Raw genomic sequence first — 26,650 nt, forward strand, 5'->3', positions numbered from 1 at the left:
TTTATAACTCCTCTATTCTCATCACTAATCTGGCTCATAATCGAGTACAACACCCCTTTGGCATGTACCATACAAAAGCACCTGCAGCAAATGGAGAGACCTCAGAGGTTTCTAACCAAGATCATCAAGGGACTCCAGCACATGCCCTACAAAGACCAAATGAAGTCCTTGTCACACTATACTCAGTATCATATAGACTTCTTAGGGGAGACTTCTGCCTGGCTCACAGAGCAATCTCTAACCCAAACCGAGTGAATCTGCTGCACATTCGTACATCAAAACAGGACTAGAGCTACCCATTCCAGGGACCTAAATATGGCCTGCAACTTGAAGAGGACATGTTGGAGGGACAGATGTCTCCCAGTGACTGCCACATATTTGGAATAGGCGGCCATTTAAAGTAAAGCACAGCACCTCTATGACACTGTTCAAAAGGAACCTGGACGAATTTATGGAGCACAGTAAATTCTTACTGGGGATAGCACTCACAACCCTCCTGGACATGGCAGTCACAACTAAAAACAATCCTGGGTATTGACTAGAGTATCTATGGTATTACATTTGGATTAAAATGGCTAGGCTTGAAATGACCTCCTGGTCGATAGCCTAGCAACCTCCCATGATCCTATTAGAAGTAAAGCAATGTCTTTCGGCTTCACCTGTTGGCGGTCACCACAGCGGATCACAGGTCCACAGATTGGCAGTGGAGTTTTTATGGTGTCGAGTTCCCGGCCCACTACCCAACCTTTACAGAAAGCACACACACGTGCACCTACCTGTACGTCTTTAAAATTCACTCGACTGCAGGGAGGACAGGCAGACCCTGCACAGAAGGCACACCAGTCGAGAATAGATCCAGATTACCTCTTGCTGCGAGGCGATAGCACTAACCGCTGCACCACCATGGCCTATTAGAAGTGCTACTAATTTTTGCTGATACCAAAAAGTACTGTTTTTCTCTTTAGAGGACTCAAAGTAAATGGTTTCTCATTAATCCATTGAATAAGCTAGTGAGACTGTGTCTGCTATTTGAGATGAAGAGATGACTGGGGGGAGATCAGAATAAGACAATGTTCTCTATACAAAGCAAGTGTGGGACGTAGGGTAAATCTAGAGAGAGTTAATGTATCTTGTGAAAAACGGTGGGACCAGAACTGAAACTTTGGGGATGCCTTTAGCAGGGGGATTGAAGGCAAGTTTGAGGTGCTGAATTGGGCTAAAGTGGCAATTTGAGAGTTTCAGAACCAGGACAGAGCATCCTGGTTAATTCCCTATTTTATGGAGTGGTCTAGGATTATGGCATGATCCATAAGTCCAAAGGCATTGATGAGGTTGATAACTCCAATACATACATCCTTGTCCATTCCAAGAAGAATGTGATTTACAAGTATCCAAAAAGCAGTGAAGTGCCACGACTAGACCAGAAGACGCTACTTTTGTGAAACAAGGTAGTATTTGCTAATGTACTGAGCAACTTGTAGGTAGACAATTTCTAGACTTCTGCGTAAAATCTGGAGTAAACAAAAAGGCCATTACTGTGAGCGATTGGGTTTTTTTGGGCACAGGTTTGACAACAGCCTTTTTCCAGATACCAGGCGTAGTTCTCCACAAATATCAGATGTGTTGCAGTGGAGTTAAGATGTGGTCCCCACAGTTATAAAAGAAATAAAGTTCAAGAATGTCTTCGCTAAGAGGGCTATCAAATTTTATTTGTTTATGGAGAGGAAGAATGCCTTAGGATCTGACTGATTTTAAACCGAGTAGAAGTCTTCAAGGTGGTGGGGTGGGGTTGAAGAGGCAAGACGTATTTGGCTGGTTAATGGTTTGGGAATGCTGCTGAAATAAGAAAGGAAATCATTACCAGAGAGACGAATGCTTGATGAGGCCCCACTCTGCAGGATATTACACCACGCAAGTCAAATGATTTCTTTCCAGACGTTCTTAGGAACCTTATCAAATGACTTTTTACACTGACACATTGCTTGTTTGGCAAGATTACATCATTTGGTATAGTTTTTGTCTAGTTAACATTATGGGTCAAGGTTTCCATGAATGTCGGACATTATCTCCTAGCTTAAGGACAGGTTTAAGATGAGGTGTTAACTGGCTGTTTGTCTTGGGTTTGTATAGTGTTTGAACTGGAGGGAAGCAGTTGAAGGTCTGCAAGTGCTGTAGTTCTGCACATACGTCAGGGTCAGTAGACATAAAGACAAAAGAACAATCCATGGAGAAGAGTGCATTCTTATTGTTAATGTTTTGAGACTTCGTTTGGAATGATACAAGTTTAGTGGGATTTTTCACAGGGATTATGGCTACAGAAATTAATGGGGCAGTGACTGCTGTAGACTGACCAGTGTATGGATGCATCAGTGGTAAGAGATTGTTTACTTGTGGCTACTTGATCAACGAAGGAGTGATAAGAAGAACTGAAGTTGGACAAGTGGGCTACGTAACTAGCTAGGTGAGGTTGAAGTCATTAAGAGGAGTCATCAGGTTACTACAGGTTAAGATTGACGTCACCAAGTATATTATGATGTCCTTGAAATGGAAAAGTCAGATATTAAGCTGAAGTGGACAGGCAAGCTATTGCAAGGTGCAGGACAGTATACCTGGGCAAGGCGATTAAAAGGAGTAGCAAGCTCAGAGAGAAGTTTCAGCTTTTGTTCCCATGAGTGAACAGCTGAATACTTAAGTGTGATTTAAACAGAAGGGCCCCCTTGTTTGTTAAAGCTGAAAAACAACAACACAAAAATGGTTGTAGTCTGGTAAGAAATGGTGTATAGTATGTAATACAGTGAGGATATAAATCTGGTCAGCTTCATTTCTTATACTTTGAGCAGTTTAAGAAAGATGAGGTGGCCCTGGGCACGACTTGATATTACTTCATAGAAACAGGAGGGGTATAATTGGGGTGAATTTGTAGAGAAGCTTGGGCCGGTACAAGATATATATATATATATATATATATATATATATATATATATATATATATATTAGATATACATTACACATACACGACTCGTGATTGTAGACGTTTGGAGTAACTGTAAGAACATGTACTGGAGGAAGATGTTGTGAGGTTAATATTATATATATATATATATATATATATAGAATATATATATATATATATATATATATATATATATATATATATATATATATATATATATATATATATATATATATATATAAATAACACACACACACACACACACGACTCATGATTGTAGACATTTGGAGTAAGTGTAAGAACAAGTACTGGAGGAAGATGTTGTAAGGTTAATATATATATATATATATATATATATATATATATATATATATATATATATATATATATTACACACACACGACTTGTGATTGTAGACGTTTGGAGTAACTGTAGGAACGTGAAATGGAGGAAGATGTTGTGAGGTTAATATTATATATATATATATATATATATATATATATATATATATATATATATATATATATATATATATATATATTTTACACACACACACACACACACACACACACACACACACACACACACACACACACACACACACACACACACACACACACACACACACACACACACACACACACACACACACACACACACACACACACACGACTCGTGATTGTAGACGTTTGGAGTAACTGTAACAACGTGTACTGGAGGAAGATATTGTGAGGTTAATATTATGAGGTGTAAGTAGGATGTAGTAGACAAGGACATGAATGAGATATGGGAGAAGGAAAGGTGGGGAGTGTCAGGAGCACAGATGACATAGTGTATTGGATGACAAACTAGTACATGGGAGTAGTAGGAAAAGATAGTGGGGGGGGTGACCGTGTCAGCTTGCAGCAAGATAATGGAAGGGTACATAAATATAATGTACTGTTAAGCAAGTATGTGGGATGATTGTCAAAGATGATGAAAGAGAAGGTAGGTTGATAGTTTCCAGTGAAGGTGCAGATTTTAGGTGGGTGGTGGTTGTCATTTGTATGCGAGAGGGGTAATGCATGAATCTGCTTTTAACAGGCAATTATTGTTGTGTCTTACGGCTTTTCCCGGTTAGGGGTCACCACAGCGGAACTCCAGTCTGCTAATGATTGGCAGTAGATTTTTTTACGTGCCGAGTTGCCAGCCCTGACACACAACCTTCAACGAAGGTACGCCCATTCACGCATGTCTCGACACAGAAGACGCTTTAGCTGAGAATCGAACAGGACAACGTCTTACAGGGAGGCGACAACGCTACCATAGCACCACCACCATAAGAGGCAATTATGATGGTGGCAAATGTCGGCATGGTCAGAAGAGAATAAATTTAGCACTGGGGTGGGGTGGAATGAAATACACAGAACAGCCTACAGCAGTGGTCAATTAGTGCAAGCGTTTGTACAATAACATCACCTGCCAGTAGAAGCAGCAATAGTAAGTGTGGACAACTAAAAGCCCCAAGCAGAAGTGTTTTAAACGTGCTAATGCAAGTAGAGGATCCCTACCAAGAAAATGTAAGAACATTAGAATTTCTGCCAAATGTTCCCTTCCTACTAAAGTCACTAATCTAAACATTTGTAAGCAAAAAAAGTCTACTGTATGTGAAACTGTTTTAAATTACAGAATCGCTGGATTAGCGAGTACCCAAGTCAAACGTCTTATCAGATCCACTATTTTCTAATGAAGTACTGAACTGGAGGCATGTAGGAGAACCAATATGTCGACTCTGCCATGCTTTCCTTCATTAAAGCACCGGTGTGATAACAGAGATCCATCATCCACAACCTTGCTCTTCTTTCTCTACATGCTCTCATTTTACAAGCAGAGAAAAAAATAAGAGGAAAACAGATAAATCAGTTGGGTGCATTCCTTTTATTAACCTTGCAAGTATTTTCTTTTATTAAACTCACAAGTATATTATCTATTACAGGTATTTCAAACATACCGATCCTCAGTACTCATGCTTCCCCATCCCCAGTTACACGATACCATACAGCTACTATTCTATGTATCATTCAGCAACCATAGTACCTTCAAAACAGGTCTGTTGACGGTATACAACCTCTTTGCACAGCTCTGCTCTAACGAACATTAGTATTCAAGGCAGGTCCAATGGTGTCAGAGGGTGATGAGAGGAGCTTTTTCTGCATTGCCGAAATTACAAAAAGGTGTTGTTCTTGGTTATTTAACCAATTTGACTACATAGTACACTCGTACCACCTCTCTTGGTACCCGAAAGTGGGAACTTTCTAGAACAAGAAAGTATATTTATTAGTAACTTGATTTTATTTATCCTTAAGTATTTAAGTGGGGTTCTGATATGTACTGGATGACTGTGGATATAGTCAGTTCATACACCAATAATGAACAAAATTTATTTTGAGACAGAGGACAGTTATTGGATGAGGTCACTAAATTAGCACAATTCTGTTTGAAAGAACAGCCTTACTACTGATGGTATTATTTATAACTAATTCAAACAATCAGCTATGTACGTCGCTTCCCTCATACTAAATGTGCTTACTGGCATTTAAGAGACTGCGTACTTATATACACAAGGGTTTTAGGGACCACACATTCTATTATTTTCATTTAATTGATGACATTTTGGGGGCACTCAAAAACTATATATTTTTTTAGTTAGATCTTGTTACTAATAGAGTTGGCTTTATATTTACTCTCACTACCTACACAGATGTATTCTTAAGGAGGGGAAGGAAATTCTCACTAGTTTATACAGAAAACCCATTTTCAATAGGGCTGGTTTCAGACAACTCGCTGACGCCCTGTTCTTGTGAAAAAGCTTTAAACTTCTTATGGTGAATAGCAAATGGCCAGGAAAACCGGTAGTAAGTGGACTTTTTTTTTTTTTTTTTTTTAAGTGAAGCAACAGAAATTAGATTTTTTTCCCTAGAGGTCATGATAGGAGACAGAGTTTAATTGGGAAACTGGGGAAAGTACAGTTGTGTACACTTACCATAAATGTAGATGTTAGAGTGTCTTCACTGTTGCAGTCATCACTGTAGGGTTCTTCCTGCCGGCAGGCAGTCCTCGGTCGGCCAGAATCCCAAAGTCTGAGTCCGGTGTCGGCTGTTCAGTCATGCTCCCTGACGTCAGAGCGTGGAGTACAAAGCTGCCAGCCGACGCCATGTTCTCCAGTTTTTCTTGCCCTAGATGTCAGGTGCCTAAAAATGAAGGCCAATAGTAAAAACCAAAAAAATAACATACCACAAACCCCATAACCTGTAGCAAATACACCTCAGAAGAAGGGCAAGCACACTAGTGTAAGTATAAGAGGGGACAGGAGGGAGGGTAACCCAGACTGCAACAGTGAAGACACTCGAACATCTACATTTATGTTAAGTGTACACAACTGTACTATGTTCATCGTGTTTCACTGTTGCAGTCATCACTGTAGGGTTGAATCCCAAAGCTGAGATAAGGGGTGGTAGTTATAGAGAAGAAGAGGCAGCTAGAAGGCCCTGCAAGACTGCAGAAGCAAAGCCTGCCCTAGACTTAGAGTAAAGAGGGAGATTATAGTGCTTAGAGAAAGTATGCACTGAACTCCAAGTTGCAGCTTCCAAAATATCTTTGGTAGGTACTCCCCTGAGAAAGGCAGCTGAAGTAGCAGCAGCTCTGGTAGAGTGAGTCCTAACTTTTCTTGGGATTTGCTTTCCATTATGAGAGTAAAAAAATCTAATTCCATGCGCAGTCCATTTAGAAATGGTCTGTTTTGAAATGGCTTTGCCTTGGGAGTTTGTTGCATAAGAAACAAACAGTTGTTCTATTTTCCTGATATCCTTGGTTCTGTCCAGGTAGAAACAAAGTTGTCCGTGTACATCCAAGGAATGCAAGATCCTTTCCCCCTTATTTTGTGGATTAGTGAAAAATGTTGGCAGGGGTTTGATTTAAAGCCACTTTGGAAACCACTTTAGGCATGAAAGTTGGATTAGTCCTTAAAGACACCCTATCTTGGTGAAAAATAAGGTAAGGTTCCACAGCCATGAGTGCTTGCAACTCCGAGACTCTCCTGGCTGAAGTCAAAGCCAGAAGGATAGCTGTTTTCCATGATAAATACTTAATATCAGTTGTGGCAACAGGCTCAAAAGGAGGCAGAGTGAGTTTTTCCAGAACATAGTGGAGGTCCCAGGCAGGTATGGGTGGTGTCCCTAGGGGGCCTTAAATTCTTTGCTCCTCGGAGATATTGTTTCAGAAGAGGATGCGAAAAGATTGGAGGGTCTGTATTGTAATGTGCAGAGATAGCTGAGGCATGAATTTTTATGGAGGAGAAGGATAAACCCTTATGTAGCATGTCTGTAAGGTAAAGCAATATCAGAGGGATATTAGGAATGAGAGGATCCGAATCCTGAGCATGCATCCAGGTGCAAAATCTCTTCCATTTGCCTGCATATGATTTTCTAGTGCTAGGCTGCCTGCATATGGATTTTCTAGTGCTAGGCTGTCTGGCTTCTAAGATAACATCCATGACCTTTTTGGGAAGGGAAGGACTAATCACAGACCCTGAATTCGCCAGGCTGCGGGTTTTGATATGAGAGTGCAGAACCTGGCCCTGGTGTTGGGACAAAAGATTGGGAATCTGAAGCAAAATCCAAGGAGACTCCTGGGATAGATTCTTCAGTGTTGAGTACCAGAATTGACGAGGCCAATTTGGGGCCAGTAGAATCATCATCTTGGGCTTGTCCTGCTTCATCTTTAATAATACCCATGGTAGAAGAGGTAGTGGTGGAAAAGCATACCCCTTGAGGTTTTTCCAAATGAATGATAGTGCATCCACTTTCCTTGCTACCTTGTGAGAATTCCTTGTGCAAAAATTCTGTAACTGGTGGATGAGGGGGGTTGCAAAGAGATCTATGTCCGGGCAGCCCCAGGCTTCTGTAATCGTCTTGAATATGTGGGTGTCTAGCATCCACTCGTGTGGGTCTGACAGTTTCCTGCTCAGGCTGTCTGCCAAAGTATTTTGTTTCCCTGGCAGGAACTGAGCTTGTAGATCCACTTTGCAAGCTAGTGCTGTGTTCCATAGAGTCATGGGCAGTCTAGAAAGGGGGTAAGAATGTGAGCCCCCCTGCTTGTTTATGTACCACATAACTGTGTTGTTGTCTGTTCGTATCAGTAGTTGTCCTGGTTGTAGAAGATCCCTGAAAGCCAGGAGGGCATTCTGTACAGCTAACATCTCTTTTAAATTGATATGTAGGTGCTTCTGATCCTCTGTCCAAAAACCTTGCAGACCCTTTCCTTGCAAGTGGGCTCCCCATGTGTAATCAGAGGCGTCCGTGGTTAACACTTGGCTGGCTGGAGGTAGACTGAAGGCTTTGCCTTTGTTGTGAAGACATGCCATGGTCCACCAATGGAATTCCTTTTGTAGGCAAGGCAAGACAGCAATCTGTGTGTCCAGACTGTGACAATGCTGTGACCATACGCTTTTTAGGTACCATTGTATTTTTCTCATGTGTAGTCTTGCATTTGGTATGAGAAGGATGCAGGAGGCCATGTACCCAAAGCCTGCAGGAATTTCCTTGCAGTAAGCTGAGTTATAGAAGCCAAGGTTTTGAAAGTGGAAGCCAGCTGTAGTTGTTTTTCGGATGTCAGGAATGCCATCTGGGTTGTTGTGTTTAAAAGAGCACCCAGAAAAGTTATCTGTTGTGTGGGGGTCAAATTTGACTTTATGTTCACAGTGAATCCCAGAAACTTGAGAAGATTTTGAACAAATTGCAGGTGCTGGAGTAAAACATCCTTGCTGTCTGCTTGAATAAGGCAGTCGTCCAGATAAGGGTAAATTTGAATACCCTTGAGTCTGCAATAAGCTACTACTGGTGCCAGGCACTTGGAAGACCCTGGGCGCAGTAGACAAGCCAAAGGGCAGTGCAGAGAATTGGTAATGTTTCGAGCCGGCCTTGAACCAGAGGTATTTTCTGCACTCCTGTCTGATAGGGATGTGTAGGTAAGCTTCCTTTAAATCCAGTGTCACCATCCATGCATTTTTGCTCAACATTGGCAGGAGTTACTGCAGAGTAAGCATTTTGAACTTTGGTATGTCCAGGAAAGTATTTAAGACTGACAGATCCAGGATGGGTCTCCATGAATTTTGCTTTCTGGGAACTATAAAGAGCCTTGAGTAAAAGCCTTGCCCAGTCTCTGATTGTGGAACCAGTTCTATGGCCCTCATAGCCATGAGGGATTCCACCTGGTTTAATGCCTCGGACCATTGCTGTTTTGGTAGATCTGGCCAACCATGTGGTCTTGGCAAGGTGTGAAAGTGGAATTTGTAACCTCTTGAAACTACATCCAGAACCCACTTGTCTTGGGTTATGCAAGTCCAATTTTGTTGAAAAAGAGAGAGTTTTCCTCCTAGAGGGGCATCCAGGAGAGAAGTTCCTGGAACCATGCAGGGGGAGTCATTGAGCCCGTTTTCTGTAAGATTGAGGTCTGTCCTCTCCACCCCTGGAGGTGCAAGCACTCCATTGTCTAGGTCTGTGTTTGAGGCCTCCCACTGGTGCGCCTATATCTACCCCTCTGAGACCTGTCCGAGTTGGGAAAAGACCAATTTTTTGTAGGCCAATTTCTGCTAAATCTAGGGGGCTGAACTTGTAAGAAATCCTTAACTGTTTGCATGGATTTTGCCTTATCCTCCATTTTCTTTATCACCTCTTCAGCCTTAGGCCCAAACAAAACATTATGCTGAACAGGAGCATCCAGTAACTTTGCTTTCACTTGATCAGGTAAATTTTGTTCCTTTAACCAAGCATGTCTTCTAATGACTGTGCCAGAGGCAGCCGCCCTGCAAGAAGCCTCCAAGGCATCAAAACCAGTGTAAACCATGCTTCCCCACTTGTTCAGTAGCATGCATCAAATCATGTAATTCCTTGTTATCTGCACATGTAGAAATGGTATCTAACTTTTGTTTCATAACAGACAGTAGAAATTGCTGATATTTTAGCATGTGAAATTGGCAATTTAAAGCCCTAATCGATAAAGTAGCAGAAGTATACACTTTTTTGTCCCATCTCTCCAAAGCTCTGGAATCCTTATCTGTCAGAATAGGATTTTTAGCAGAGGCAGCCTTAACCCCCTTAGGACCCTGAGAAATGGTTTCTGGATCAGCAGTAGGTTTTTGTAAAGGAACTGGTGGGAGTCAGGGACCCTGTAATATCCGTCGGGCTTAGCAGGGGCTGGAGGAAAGGAGTCAGGAGTTAAATTAGCCTCAAAAAAGGCATCATCCACAATATCCAAAATAGGAGGAGGAATAGCCAGGGGTCTATGTTGGGGAAGAAGAAGGAAATCCCTGAGCCTTCTCTTAGATTCAGAGTACTCCTGTCCCTCCCAGTGAAAATGTTCCCTCATGTCATGTAAAGTTTCCCTAAAAGAAAAATCCTCAGGGGGAGAAGCTGAAGGAATAGATTCCTCAACATCAGAATCCTCATAAGGAGGGAAAGAATATTCCTGCTCAGAGGAAGACACTGAAGAAATAGATGCATTAAGTTTTTTATAATAACATTAGAAATTGTTTGTATTTTAATCAGCGTAATAGCAGGAAGTGACCTCAGTGTCTATGATAGGAAATAGTATTTAAATGTATTAACTGTGAATATATGTTGTAATGGCCTGAGGAAGCCTACGGGTGAAAGCGCTAGCCAAGTTTTACAAAATAAATATTTGAGCAATATAGAACGAGTGCTCTCTTGTTTTATCCATAGTGAAGTGAAAACTGCTGTTGGATTATACTATCGTTGCGCCGAAGGGCAGTTGACGTTGCTAGCTACATTCATTTAAAGCGTTTTTAATAATCTATTTATAATGATGTAAAGTAGCTGTGAATTATACTAATGTTGTGCTGAAAGGCAGCAGAGGGTAACTACAACGCTTTAACTACGACTATACATACTTTGGAATACTTTACTCGCTTGGAATTCTATGCGAGTGACTGACATTTGCCATTGTACCTACCCGAATCTGCATTATCTCTACAGGGCAAGGTACCAACGAAGCAGTAACAGTTTTTTATATTTTATTTTTCTTATAAATTGTAGAATTAGATGAGGCTATAAACAAAACCAAATTCTGACTCAGCTAAAGGTTGCAAAGAAATATTTTTTAACACATTATAACTTGGGTTATGTTACTCATCAGCCCTTGCATAATTTTAAATGTATATATTGTCTTTTTTGTACATATATAGACAAGATAGAGTGTAACTTGTGAAACAGAGGTTGTGATTTGGTATTCTTTGGTGCTCCTACACTCTGTTATATAGATGAAACTAAAAGGATGTTTTATAGACTGAGGGATCAATTAATTCCAGGAAGATCCTAATTGGTCAAGTTGCAGTAAAGTTTAAAAATATGTCATTAAGATGAAGCAGCCTTACGTAAGGCTAGCATCTTAGAACAAGTATATACTACTGATAGGAAGGGAAGTGATTTAAAAAGACACAACTTTAGACAGAATATATACTTAAGCTTGGGCTTTGAAACCAACACAGTTACATCAGGAAGTGAACCAGGGCACAATGACTTAACTGGGTGTTTATGTCACAATATGTATGTTTAAAAATGGTGCTTTTTAATTAATAAATTTAGATCCCACTGAAGGCTCTTGCTTTATACCATTTTTATTTCAATAATTCTGGCTATATTACATTTGTCAAATACAACACCCTTAAAGCCTAAATATAGCCATACATGAAACTTAAGACAGACATTCAGGGGGATGCTAATTAAATTACAGTATTAACAACTGCGTATTAACTTTCTGATTGCAATCTGTATAAAAAAATGCTCTTTAAACTTCACAGCCATGTCTTACATTAAAAACTTTAGTTCTAAAATCTTCATGCAGTGGACATAAGCCTTTAATTCTGCATCTCCACAAAGCGGATATAGACCTTTAATCCTGCACCTCCATGCAGTAGACATAAAGCTTTAATAACTTATCTCCACCCAACAGTGTAAGCCTTTACTCCCGCATCTCCATACAGTGGGGGTAAGCCTTTATCCTGCATCTCCATACAGTGGGTGTAAGCATTTACTCCTGCATTTCCACACAGTGGGCATAAACCTTTAATCCTGCATATCCATGCCTTTAATCCCAACAACACTGTCTTACTGCAAAAGACATGGACCTCATCACAGATGATACCACACACATATTAAACCATGAAAATCAATGACTTTTCAATGTTTAGTGTGCTCACACAATCAAATATTTACAGTTAAAACCCATTTAAATAAAATGACATCACAACAGGTTCAATTTCATGTGTATAAAGTTTAACAATGATGAATGTGTATCTACAAATTGAAATACGTATCCACACAATTAATAATTGCGTATTTCCATATACAGTACTTATTCATTCATGTTTGTTCCACACACATCCTAAACATGAAAGTCCTTAACGAAATACAACATCCTTAGCCTGTTTACTGTAACATCCCCATCTTAACTACTATATCGCATCAACAGAGCTTGGTACAATCACCTCAAAAGTTTGACTGCAATTTAGAATGAATGCTGCCATCATTTTATACCATTTTAAAAGTTCCTTACAAAGGATGTAAACACTCAACCACCATAGTATAGGTTTCCAATACAAAATTATTACAATTACATTTTCAGCAAATATCTGAACCTCACCAGCCTTGGACATTTTCTGAGTATAAGAACATAGCGATGATCATTGTTTTAACTTCCTATAAAAACAAATTCTTATAGGAGACATAAATAGCATTACATCAGTGGTTTACCCAAGTCAGAGGCTACAAACATGCCCCATCATAAGTATCCCATGTACATTTACAACTTTAATCACTTTTGCCACAAGTTGATTAGAGTCAATATAATTTCTGCATAATTAACCCACCAGCTCTTTCCATAACATTTTAAAACAGCAGGATGCTGTTACAGTGTTCATACAGCAACTCAGGAATATCAGTGCCACTTGCCTCCGGTTGACTAGCAATACCAGTTAACAGTTCAGTTAGATGCCATAAGTAATGCTTAACATACAGTCTTGGAATATAAAGTCACAGAATCACCTTCATCTGTTCACAACTGTCACATCAGGGCATAACCATGCATTCAAATCTCATTTCCATTTCTTCCTTTAAAACTACTTCTGTACTTTTACCAAATCCATTGCCCTCATGATATCCATAATATTAATGTCAACACTACACTCACTCTTAAGAAAGCAACTTTTATTTAAATGAGATCACTAAATAACAATTGGTGATCAGATACCAGAGGAGACATCCAACCAGATGAAGCACAGAGAGCTCTCTCTAGGGTCACTCCTGATCTTAATCCTTAACCTACTAGAACTTTCTTTACACCCTGTTTAATGCATACAATAAATAAATAAATAAATAATAAAAGTAATACTGTTCTTACGGATAAGTGAGCATTCACAAGTTCATAGTATCCTAGGCAAATGAAAGTTCACTCCAGTGTCAAAGAAGGCAACACAAGTTAGAAAGGGGACAATTTGAGGCTCCCAATCCAATTATCTAGGTCTACCATGAAGGTAGCAGAGGGGTTATCCTGACAGACATGTCCCAAAAGTTTGCTTCAGAGGTGGGAGATACCTTAGGTTATGAATCTGTCATATCAACAATTATTTGTTGAAGATTTAGTTCCTTGACTATTTGAAGAACCATTTGCTCTGCAAAGGAACAGGTTGTTAAGGAGAATAAAATCTTTCATCTCTAGTAGTATACAACAGACCAAGTATTAGGACAGGACTGTTATCCTGTCCAGATAAACGAGGGTCTTGAGGTCCTTTATCATTTTAGTTTGAAATCTCTGAAGTCTCTCAACGTCAGTGCAATGCCCAGGCAAATAAATGCTAAAAGGGGCATTATATTCAATAATGGATCTGATGAGATACGAGTAAAAGAGATTAGATGGACCAGATAGAAGGCTTTCCAAATTACTATTCCACTTGGGGGGGGGGGTGCACTGGTGAATTTTGATAAACAGGAAAGCAGGACATAAAACATTCCAACATCAGTACCATTTTTGGTGATACCACACATTCCAACACCAGTACCATTTTTGGCGATACCATACATTCCAACACTAGTACCATTTTTGGTGATACCATGCATTCCAACACCAGTAACTTTTTTGGTGATACCATACATTCCTACACCAGTAACATTTCTGGTGGTACCATACATTCCAACACCAGTAACATTTCTGGTGGTACCATACATTCCAACACCAGTAACATTTCTGGTGATACCATACATTCCAACACAAGTAAGATTTTTGGGGATACCATGCATTCTAATGCCAGTAACATTTCTGGTGATACCATGCATTCTAACGTCAGTAACATTTTTGGTGATACCATTCATCCTCATGATGGGCACAGAGGTATACTTCCCATCAGGCATTGCGATGTCCACATCACCGATATTACCCCCAGACTTCTAGTCCCCCTGCAATGCTTCTACAATGCTGCACTTCTACATAATTCAGCCTGTCTAGTCTGTTCTAACCCTTATTCATTACAAAACAAAAACAGGCATACTAGAGACATAATGCTACTTACCGCAGCACCATCTTTGCACAGGCCAGCCCACAATCCCAGTGGTACAGCTGTTGAACCAGTGGTACCTGCAACTGAACTGCATCGTCTATGGGAAAAGAAAAAAGAAGAGAGAAGTGCATACATTATGTTAACCTCTTGCTTTTAAATCAACCTTTGTGATCTCTGAAGCAGCTAAAATCTACTATTGTTGTGGTAACCAGCAACAAGACATCATCTAGTACAATAGCTTCTGAACCCAAACACATCATACAACACAAAACACAGTGACAAATAAAACAAAAATAAATAAAGTGGCATTTCAGTCCTTGGGTGATAAAACAAACCTTTAAGACAAAGATCAGGCTCTCTAACAGCAGTGAGGGTGCAAATGAGGGGCAAATGTCCCATAAAAGAAGCATTTGTTTTAAATAAAATTACACCAGTCAGTCTTTTCTGCTTAGGGATAAAGTCCTGACTGACCCAAATGACCCAGGTTTGATTATAGTGGCCTTGGTGTTGAAGAAGCTGATGAGGGTGACAATAAGAAGCAATAAGAAGCAAATTTCTGGCTTATCCATCCTGGGTACAGGGGCACTTCCAATTGCTGCAATGCTAGTGCCTGGTGCAAGCAGCCCCCCAGTACAAGTCACCCAACATTCACTAATGGGATCAGGAATCACATGCCTAGTGATAGCAGCCTCGATGCAAAGGGTACATGTGCAGCTGGGAGTGGTTCGTCAGCTCCAGAGGTAAAGTCACATAGCAGTCACCAGTGAAGGGTTAGACCATACAAAAACTATCCTTAGTACTGCATCATGCATAGTACAAGCTTGTAGGTGGGGGGTATTGCATGCATTACAATGGTCTAGGGATCAATTCAGTTCATATTGTAGTACATCCTGAAATATACAGATAGCCTTGTACTGTATGTGTGTACTTGGGGGAAATGCACCATGCACTTCAATGGCCTGGGGACCAATAATTACTTAGTACATCCTCAAATGGCTTACTATCAAAATGTTAACATTCATATGTTCTAATGTTCATATGATCGAGACATATGGTCGACAAATGAACATTAAGTAGTTCATTTGGTCGACAGACAGCACATTCAAATTTCTGTCGACATTATGTTGACAACAGGCAAGGATTTACCCTTGTCAGCACTGTTGTGTGATCTTGCAGTTGTAATATACAAGTAGCAGGGGGTGTATGGGGAAGACGCTGTTAGTTTGCAGGTGTTTGTCGACCATTTAAACTTTGACATTTTAATTTCAGCATTTTGACCATTTGATGTAATGATTTCGACCAAATGAACATCGACCATACGAATTTTGATAGCAAACCTCCTCAGATACTCAAATGGCCTTGGAATGCGTGTGTGTTTTGACTGGGGGGGGGGGGGTATGCACTTCAGTGGCCTGAGGACCAATTCGGTTTACATTGTAGTACATCCTGAAATACTCAGATAGCGTGTGTGCGTGCGTGTGTGTGTGTTGACAGGAGTGGTTAGGACAGTCTCTCATACACCCAAGATGAGGTTGCTCTACAAACGGAATGCTTGAAGCCAACAGCAGAATGAAGCACCTTCACACCAGCCTGAAACACACCTTCCTCTTGCTCCCTCCTGTCTGCTTTTGCTTCATCCACAGGCAGGGCTCCTACCAGACGAAGAACAAATGAGCACAAGTCTCAAAGGACTGGGGCTTAGGGTTAGCAGACAAGATGGGTACAAAAAGCTGAACTTAACAGTCTAGGTGGTCATTCAAATAACTGCAACCGATTCTTAAACCCGAGCAGGGGAAGATCTGTTCTGTCAAGCACTATAAAGAATTCTTATGTCACATGATGACAGCAGAAGCAGTCGTCTGCAATCATAAGAAGACGAGACTTATAAGTTTACTTCATTTACCATTTCTCTGCAACTGTAACAAAGCAACTACTAAGGGCAATACTGAGCTATAGCAAAGCTCAGCCAATTAAAACAAGGGTAGATTTAAGTGCAATACACATTTCACTTGCATGTTTTCAAGGCAGAAAATCTTAAGAAATTATATTTAAAAATGAATATGCAATTTCAAAGCTATCCTAACATGTTCTGGAAATGCTGAGGACTTCAACTGTATTAGCAGGAATATTATGAAAATATGCTGTGTGTGCTTTAAAGGACAGTAACAAGGTAGTCTCTGGAAAGGTTCTTAACACAACTCTATCCTCTTTCACACTTTCATTTACCCTAAACTCTGTTCTCTTCCACACTCAACAAACAAGTGAAGTTTCCTAAGTCGACACACTGACACATCTATAACTCTACTACTACAAACTGAACCCCAAATCCTGCTCCACTGCTACCAGAAACTGAACCTCAAATCCTGCTCTTTACCAAGAACATGGAGAAAGCATTACAGTAAAACTGCTGAATATCCACCCTGTCTCAAGGAATTCTGCCTCTGGTCCAACCAGACGTTTAAACAGCATATGTGAGGGGGGGGGGGGGAGCATCCTGTAAAAGCATTTTTTTTTAAATGAAATATTTACAGTTAGTCTTCCCTGCAATGGATAAAGCCCTGACTATGACTCAGATGACTCAGGTTTGATTAGTGACCCATTTGTGGACCAAGGTTACCAGCAGTGTCAGCTGATGCCCTGACAAAAGGAATGACTAATTTTAGGAATTCAAAACAGACACCAAGCACAACCCCCTCTAAAACACACACAAACCTTCTCAGCATAATAACCGGCTCAGAAATTTCAAAAAAGACCTGCAGTAAAAGCTACTTTAACACAATATCAGAGTTCAGAAAACATGGCCAAAATTCAGAACCATCAGCTGACAGCTAAAGGTCCAGAAGGTTAGCTGCTCTGGTGGCAGAGAAGGATAAAGCCCTAATAGCTAAATGAACTCCATACTGCAAGATGTACACTGCTTGGCCAAAAGGCTGGACATTCATGAAGGTACACATGCATCTCCCGTAGGCAGCAAGGGCAGAGCTCATAAGGCTGCTGGATGGAGGGAAAGAGTTAGGGGCATACTCCACGACAGCAGCAAGACTCTAAACATCCTCAATCTCCTTGCTGGCCCCGAACTTTGAATGCTTTGAGCCCAGGGAAAGAAGAAGTGGGTTTGGCAGTCCCAGTGAATGAGGAAAGAAGCTGGTGGAAGCTGAAAGTTAGATGCAGGAAGTGGGGGAGGTGTTTAACATAGAGCATGTCACAAGCCTATCAAGCAATCATGAAAAGAACCATCGTAAGGTACAATTACTTAGTAAAGCAGCAGACAGCTGCAACAATTATAATCTTAGCTTGTATATCTGTACAGAAACAGAAGAGGTCTATACCTCTGGGGCTTGAAGTGTAGAAACTGGCCTGGGTTTTCAAGGGACCAACAGGAGGAGTGCAGTGCATACTGGGTTATCAGAGGATCAGCAGGCTCGAAGTCCACATGGCAGTTCTCATTCTTTAGGCTGGTTTTGTGCTGAAGCACTATGTGCAGGCTGACGGCTCTCTGAAGATTTCATATCCCCCAAAAGGTCCGACAGTAAAGCCCACCAGCTTAAGGTTATGGGAGTGCTAAAACTCTATGCCTCCTTCCCAACTTAATTTTTAGCTTGCATAAATTCTGTAATTCTAAGCAAGTAAAGCAACCACACAATTTCTAGGTTGCACATGAAATGAAAGTCTAGTGCCCAATGGTCTGGTCTTACATGAATTTAAAAAAATATATATTTTAAGAAGTGTCACAGTAACTGTAAATCATTATGCTTGGGTAACCTTTATCCTGGACAGAAATTTTGCATACATTCCCCATGTGCCTTTGAACAGTCTTGTGGGTCTCAGATTAACACTGAATGGGTCCTTGAATATAACAGGCACACAATGTTCAGAATGGCATGAGCTCCCTTCAGGTCTTCCTGTCAACCTCACTTCTTCACTGCCCACTTCAGTGTCTCAAAAATGCTGTCTATATTCACTTTGTTGCGGTCATTTCTTCAGTCAGTCCTGTATTGTTTGAATACCTATTTAATGCAATTCAAAGTCACAGAGGACTAAAGCTACTCAGGCACACATTGCAAGACAGAAATATTCAATAAGGCACCAGCCATTACAGACTTATTGAAATAGCTACCATGTTTTATACTCTCTGAATTCCTACTAAATTCACTAGTCATGACAAGTGCTTTCTATTCCATTTTCTGTGCATTCTTTCGCTTATAATAAATTTAAATTAACTTACAGGAAGTCAAAGTACACAGATCACATGAGATACAATGCATCTTCCTTAAGGCTGACAAAATGAAATACCTTTAGTTTCAACGTTCTGGGGAAGTGTGCTTACACCCAAAATGTCTCAAATAAAGGATCTAATAAGTTGTCATTCATCAAAGTACACGAAGGAAGCCAGGAGTAGGTCCACCACGGTTTACTGAATCAAATAACCATAAGCGCTTTCGTCAAGTTCATTACAGGGCTTCATCAGATAAAAAATTAACTGAAAGGCCAAGTTTAAATACCCTTTCCATGTCACATGACCCGCCCCCCCCCAGAACAATTAACTAATTAAAATCAACAGTGAATATAAAACAGAATTACATTATTCAACATCTTAAAACACAGCTTTATAAACTTAAAACCATAAATATATGGGTGTATCCCTACATGAATGAACCATTATAATCAAATCTATATAAATTGTGCCTTTATTTTTAGCACATAATTAATGGATGCTAGTTCATTTAAACCAGGGAAACCCACAGCATTCAAATATCCAGTAAAGTTTCCGGTTTTCCAAAATCAACTGCCAAGGTCCACCCCTTTTGTTCTGTTTGACCTGCACAACCACAATAAATATGAAGTGATGTTCAGGAAATTCTAGGACGTGCCTATAAAGTGCATTTGTAGTTTTTTTCCCCCGTACATCATAATTATGTTCATAGATGTGTTGCTTGAGCATCCGCTTAGTCTTGCCGATATAAAAGGCAGGACATACCTGACAGTGCCCCATAAACTACCCCAGTACTATTACAGTTATAATGTCCTTTTATCCTTAAACTAAAACCATTAATTTCAAACAGTTCCCCCACATAAATAAATTTACAAAAATGGCACATGCCACATTGGTACATACACCTAACATGGGTGTTAGCTCCAATTATAGGTTTTTCCACCAAATTTTTGATGTTAAGCCCCCTTCTCCACACAACAGAGGGTTTTATACTGACTTTGGGTCTGACCTCACCATCCCTAGTCAGAACACCACAGTTATTTTTGTAGGATCTCTTGAATTTGCTGGTGGTCAACTGAATATCTAGTGATGAAGGACAGTCTAAAAATAGAAGTTATGTCCTTACCATAACGTTCCATGTGGAGTGTTCATCTCGCCTTTGTTCTTACACATGGGTTCGGAGCCGATCCTCGGCTCCGTGTCGGCCGCTTGCAAGCTCTGCATCGAGAAGAAGCTCGAGATCACCTAATACCCATAATCCCCCTCTGCCTTTACCTCAGATCTAGTTTGCAAGCAAACCAGCAGCCAGAGAGAGCACACTCATGCCAAAATTTACATAATCAAGAAATCATCTATATATATATATATATATATATATATATATATATATATATATATATATATATATATATATATATATATATATATACACACACACATACACACACACACACACACACACACACACACACACACACACATGTGCATCATACAAATACAAGCACTGCAAATGCAGAAGGAGAATACTCCAGACCAGGCACCAAATTGAACGTTCTTCCTGAGGGTGGGAGGGTGGGAATGTAAGAACAAAGGCGAGATGAACACTCCACATGGAACGTTATGGTAAGGACATAACTTCTATATGTGAGAGTATTCAATCTCGCCGTTTGTTCTTACACATGGGTAGCGTCCCTAGCTCCATGTTCCCGAGGAACTCTCGGGAGAACGTTCTTGAGCACAGTGGAACCAAAGGTTGCCCTATCCCTAGAAACCCTGTCCACTTTGTAATGAGAGATGAATGTATGCGGTTTAGCCCAAGTAGCAGCTGCACAAATCGTGTCTAATGGTAGGCGAGCTGCGTGAGCCAAGGATGCAGACACTGATCTTGTAGAATGTCCTTTAGGTTTGACAGATAAGGTTTGATTTGAAGAATCATAAACGTATATGATACAATCAGTTAGCCATTTGGAAAGAGTTCGTTTAGTAACCGCTATACCTTTCCTGCTGTCAGCAAAGGCTACAAAGAGTTGATCAGATTTCCTGTGATCCTTTGTTCTATCCAAATAAAACCTGAGTTGTCTATGGACATCTAATTTGTGTAACATATACTCTAACTTATTAGTGTGATTTTTGAAAAAGGTGGGTAATTCAATGGACTGATTAATGTTATTGGTAGAGCAAACTTTGGGAAGAAAGGATGGATTAGTGCGAAGAGATACTCTGTCAGAGTGGAAGATCAAATAAGGGTGTTTAATAGAAAGAGCCTGAAGCTCAGACACTCGCCTAGCGGATGTAATGGCTACCAAGAAGAGAGTCTTCCACGATAAAAACTTCAATGGGCAAACGGAGGCTGGCTCAAAAGGGGGCAAAATCAATTTAGATAGTAAAAGGTTCAGATTCCAAGGTGATGTAGGAGTTCTAACTGGTGGTCTAATATGAAAAGATCCTTTTAAAAAGGCCTTACAAAGTCTGTGAGCCATAACAGGTGCCCCACATTCTTCCACATGAAAGTTGGAAATGGCAGCCAATTGCACTCTTAAAGTGGCAGGAGAAGCTCCTTCATGGAACAATTCTGTTAAAAACTCCAAGATCTTGTTTAACGGAGCTATAACAGGGTCCAAATGATGTGAATTCGCCCAGAAGACGAAACGCTTCCATTTACTGGTGTAGGTCTTTGTAGTGGAAGCTTTATGAGAAGCCACTAATATATTCTGAACTGCCGGTGTAACAGAATCAGACCTGGCTAAAAAGGGAAGCGGAGCAGCCAAGCTGCTAGATGGATTGATTCGAGAGATGGGTGAGGAACTCCTGACGAGTGAGTCAGTAGATCTGGCTCTGGGTCCAGAATCCAAGGTCCCCGAATGCGGTGTTGCAATAGAAAGGGGAACCAAATTTGATGAGGCCAGAATGGGGCAATGAGGATTATCGTCCTCTGAAGGTTATTGGCTTTCTGCAGAAACTTTGCAATCAGGGGAAAAGGAGGAAAAGCGTACAGGAGACCCGGGGGCCAATCGTGCACCAGCGCGTCCCTGGGGACTTCCCCTGGAGGGGGTAATAGGGCAAAGTAGCTCCTGCATTTGGCGTTCATTGGAGACGCAAAAAGATCGCAGGAAGGCTGGTCCCACTTGCGAAAAATCGTCTTCGCAATTGACTGTTTGAGGGACCACTCATGAGGCAACAGGATTGCTCTGCTCAGCCTGTCGGCTATGACGTTGGATGACCCCGGGATGTGCGTTGCGATCAGAAAGCGACCCGTGGACTCCGCCCATTGCCAAATTCTCATGGCCTCTCTGCATAGCTGATAAGACCTGGTTCCCCCTTGCTTGTTTATGTACCAGACTACAGACATGTTGTCTGTCTGAACTGCAATAGTCCCTAGAGGAAGAAGGGGAGCAAAGTGTTGCAACGCTAGAAACACTGCCCTCAACTCTAGAACATTGATGTGCAGATTGTACTCCAAATTGGTCCATTCGCCTTGGACTGTCTGTCCCTGAAAAATGCCCCCCCACCCTATCAGGGAAGCGTCCGTGGTTATTGTCGCTGTCTGCGTGGGTAGCACAAATGGTCTTCCGCTGGAAAGGTTGCAAGTCTGAAGCCACCAGGTTAGGTGTGATTTGCATGTGTTTGTAATCAGAATTTCGTGTGTCAGAGGTAGCTGTTGGAACGACCATTGTGCAAACAGTAGCCATTGTAGAGCTCTCATGTGCAGTCTTCCCAATGGTATCGTAATGAGAGAAGCTGCCATGAGACCCAAGACCTTCAGAACCAGCTTTGCTGGGGATTTTTTGGATGACAGAAGGAGAGAAATGTGGCTTATCCTTTCTGGAGGGAGCCTTAGAGTTAAATGATAATTCCGCTCCTATGAATAAGATATGCTGTGATGGCTGTAGTAAAGATTTTTCGAAATTTACGGAAATTCCGAGGTGAACACAAAGTTGTAGAGTGTAATCCCTGGCCTGTATCAGTTGACGCCGGGTGGTGGCAGAAAGAAGCCAGTCGTCCAGATACGGAAACACCTGGAATCCTAGGCGTCTCAGATGAGACGCTACCACTGCCATGCATTTGGTGAAAACCCTGGGGGCTGAGGTTAGACCAAAGGGCAGGGCTCGAAACTGATAGTGACTGGCTCCCAGCCGGAAGCGCAAATGATCCCTGGACGCCCTGGCCATTTTGATGTGGTAGTATGCGTCCTTCAGATCTATTGAGCACATCCAGTCGTCCTTCTGTAAGAATGGAAGGATCGATTGAAGCGTGACCATTCTGAACTTTTCTTTCTTGACAAAGGTGTTGAGGTTGCTTAGGTCCAGAATCGGCCTCCAGTCCCCTGTCTTCTTTGGAACTAAAAAGAACCTTGAGTAAGTTCCGAATCCTATTTGGTCTGCTGGGACTGGTTGGACGACTCTTTTTTCTAGCAGCTTTGAAATTTCTATAGCTGCTGGGTCTCGCAGATGGGGCAGCACATCTGGGAGTCTTTTCTTTGGAATGGGAGTGGATAGAAAGGGTATTTTGTAACCTCTGGTAACCACGCTTTTTACCCAGTTGTCTGTAGTAAGACTCTGCCAGGCCTGAGGGTATAAAGCTAAGCGACCCCCGACTGCCTCCAGAGCAGGACAGTCGGGCCTCCTCTCAGGAGTGCTGGAAGGGTTTTCCAGGGGGTGTATCCCTGTCACCTTGGTTTTGCGGACCCCCTCTGCCGCCAGGGCGGCGTCTTCCACCTCTGCCCCTCCTCTGCCTCTAGAGGGGCATCACCCTGTGTGCCTGGGAAAGATCCTTGGGGTTTTGAAACCACATTTTTCCACCAGCGTTGCCCTTTGGGGTACGGTCTGGATGGGGTGGAAAAACGGACTCCGACAGCAGACAGAGTCTTTCCCTCCTGTTCACACCGGGTAAGGGTCTCCTTTACTTTGGGGCCAAAGAGAATGGCACCATCAAATGGGGCGTTAGTAAAGGAAGACTTGAAGGCTTCCGCAAATGAACATAAGCGCATCCAGGATTGTCTGCGGAGAGCAATCGCTGAAGCTGCTGCCCTACTCGATCCCTCGGCTGCGTATGATATCAGCCTCATGGATGAGTTAACAATGGATGTAAGGGTATTGAGATGTGCTGTAACTTTCTCTGAAACAGCAGCATCTGTAGTACCCTGGAGGGTATCTCCCAGCTCTTTGATTAGATCCCTCTGTAGACATGTAAAATGGGTCAAATAGTTCAGGGATCGCATAGAAAAAGCCGCTGAACTAAAAATGCGCTTCCCGTATCTGTCCATAGTCCTGGAATCTTTGTTAGGCGGATGGACAGATGAGGAAGATTCCGACATCTCCTTTTCGTGGCGCTGCCACCACCATGGCGTCCACTGGAACTCCTTTGTGAGGTAAGCCTTGTCTTGGGGTGCAGTGATGTACTTATTAGGCTTCCTAGGGACTGGTTCCACCGTGTCAGGTGTCTCCCACGCCCTTCGAGCAATTAGCTCCATTAACTCATCGAAGGGCGGAGTGACCCAGGAGGAGGAAGGGCGAGCACCGAATGCCTTCAGCAAGACTGACTCATCCTCAGAAGGGGGAAGGGACTGCCAATCACCTCTCTGCTCTAGGATCTCCAAGATGTCAGAAAAGGAGACATCTTCTGAAGGTGACTTTGGGGACCCTTCTGACTCATCCAAGTCAGTATCGGATGTCAAAGATTCTTGTGGAGAATCTAAGTGTCTCCTCTTACACAATCTTTTCCTAGGGACTTCTTCGGGGGGGGCATTCGAAGAAGCCTCCGAGGAAGAGGGGGCACCCTCCAGGGGTGGCTGAGACACCGGTGCTCGACGCTTGGATGTGGCCGTTGGTGCAGAGGAAGATAACGGTCCTTTATGGGGAGGAGAGGCTGCTTCTACTGATGTGGTTGTCTGGGTAGACAACACCTTCCTCATGAGATCGAAGACCCCTGGGTCCCGAGTCGAGGTATCTCCCGGTTCCGAAGAAATGGGAAGAATCCCCGAAACAGGCACCGAAGGCATCGACCCCGAGGACGGAGCCGAATCGATCCGAGCCGAGGCCCCGAGAGGAAGAGTCGGAACCGAAACATCGGTTCGACTCTCGGCCCCGGAACCAAGGATGGATCTTCGGCTCCGAGACTCCGGTACCGGATCCGACGGAGTCGAGGTGAACGGAGCCGACCGAGAAAAGGACGGTTCTGGCACCGAGGGCTCCACAATCAGTAGATCAACCTCTTCCGGCTCCAAAGACTGGACAGGTCTCGGAGGAGGAAGGGATGGAGATAATGGAAGGCCTTCAAGTTTCGACACCAATTGGGTGGAAACCGAGATAAGTTTGGATAAGGCCGTATTCTCCAGTAATTTCTGCACCACACGGTCAACATCGGTGTCGGAGAGGGGCCTGGAAGAACGGGGCGAAGGAATCTAAGACGGAGCCGGCCTCAACAGTGTCGGGGGGGGGAGCTCCATCACCGGTTCCAAGACTCGAGGCTCGGAAACTGACAACAGTTGAACACTCGGCCCCGAAGTCTGTGGAACCGGTGATCTAACTTTAGCTGAAGAGCTCGGAGCCGATGACTTGGGCTCAGACGTCTTCGATTCCTTCGAGGATTTGGATGCCTGGTCAGAAGCATCCAGAGCCTCTTGAAAGGAAGGTTTTAACAAACCTCTATCCATTAGTTTCCTGCGCCTATCTGTCATGACCCTCCCACTGAAAGAATGACAAATAGAGCAGTCTTCTTGCAGATGGAGAGGGCCAAGACAGTAGACGCAGGAACTATGATGGTCAGTTACTGACATCTTTTGCCCACATTGGCAACGCTTAAACCCCGATTTAGCCTTTTCAGACATGTCACTAATAAAAATTGAAAGGTCAAATCCAGTAAAAATAGTCAAGTCCGGTGAAATTGTCGAATCCAGTAAGGTAGTCAATCCGGTAGTCAAATCCAAGTAAGGGGTGGTAGGCCCCGAGGAGAACTCTAAATAAGTTTTAATAAACTTAAACGGAACCGAGTATCCCTCAACCTTACCACACACACACAATATATAACTAACAAACTTTATATAATAAAAGTACCAAGAAAAATACAAGAATAAATTCTTAATCTTATCTTAGGTGCTCGAGCTCGACCCAGTGATGCGAACGCTGCAGCGGCAAACTAGATCTGGGGTAAAGGCAGAGGGGGGTTGTGGGTATTAGGTGATCTCTAGCTTCTTCTCGATGCAGAGCTTGCAAGCGGCCGACACGGAGCCGAGGATCGGCTCCGAACCCATGTGTAAGAACAAACGGCGAGATTGAACACTCTCACATCTGACATTAGGAGTTGCTTCTGTCCCATTTCTTTCCCTGTTGGATATAAAAATACTAGTAACGGAACAACTGTGAAGGTTGGTCAAGTTTCCAACCAGTATTGGTGAATAAATACCCAGTTGTCTCTCAGCCACTACTTCTTTTTGATTTTCTGTACAAAAGCCACAGGATAGTCTCTTTATAAACATATCTTCCAAAAGACTACATTCCACAAGAAAGGAGTCAAAATGAAAGACCATCCTTGCAGCTCTGACAAACTGTCCTTTGACCACCGCTTTTTTCTGAGGGAGGGGGTGAAATATATCAAAATGCAAAAATGCATTTGAGTATGTAGGCTTCCTATAAATGGTGTATGCACCACATCCTTGTCTAATCTTACATCCAAATAACTAAAGCTGTCATTCCCTACCACATGTGTAAACCGAAGAAAACTGGTTGTATTATTTATATAATCCATGAAATTATTAACACTTATCACCCTTCCAAATGAAAAACGAATCATCCAAATATCTCAGATATAAAATACAGTCAAGAAAACCAGAATAATCAAAGAGAAATCTTCGTTCCCAGTCATACATGACAATATTGGCATA

General features: G+C 42.1%; 1 protein-coding gene across 2 annotated transcripts in view; it reads right to left on the reverse strand.

Annotated features, from left to right (window-relative positions):
* Positions 1–26,650, reverse strand: part of GUCD1 (guanylyl cyclase domain containing 1) — a 175,846-nt gene that overhangs the window by 127,908 nt on the left and 21,288 nt on the right. For both annotated transcript variants that reach the window (XM_044068830.1, XM_044068831.1), the window contains exon 2: positions 14,571–14,655. In XM_044068830.1, coding sequence (XP_043924765.1) covers positions 14,571–14,655 — 85 coding nt within the window. The remainder of the gene's footprint in view (positions 1–14,570; positions 14,656–26,650) is intronic.

This window comes from Protopterus annectens, chromosome 4.part0, assembly GCF_019279795.1.
Source record: "Protopterus annectens isolate FY-2018-M chromosome 4.part0, PAN1.0, whole genome shotgun sequence".
Lineage (NCBI taxonomy): Eukaryota > Metazoa > Chordata > Ceratodontiformes > Protopteridae > Protopterus > Protopterus annectens.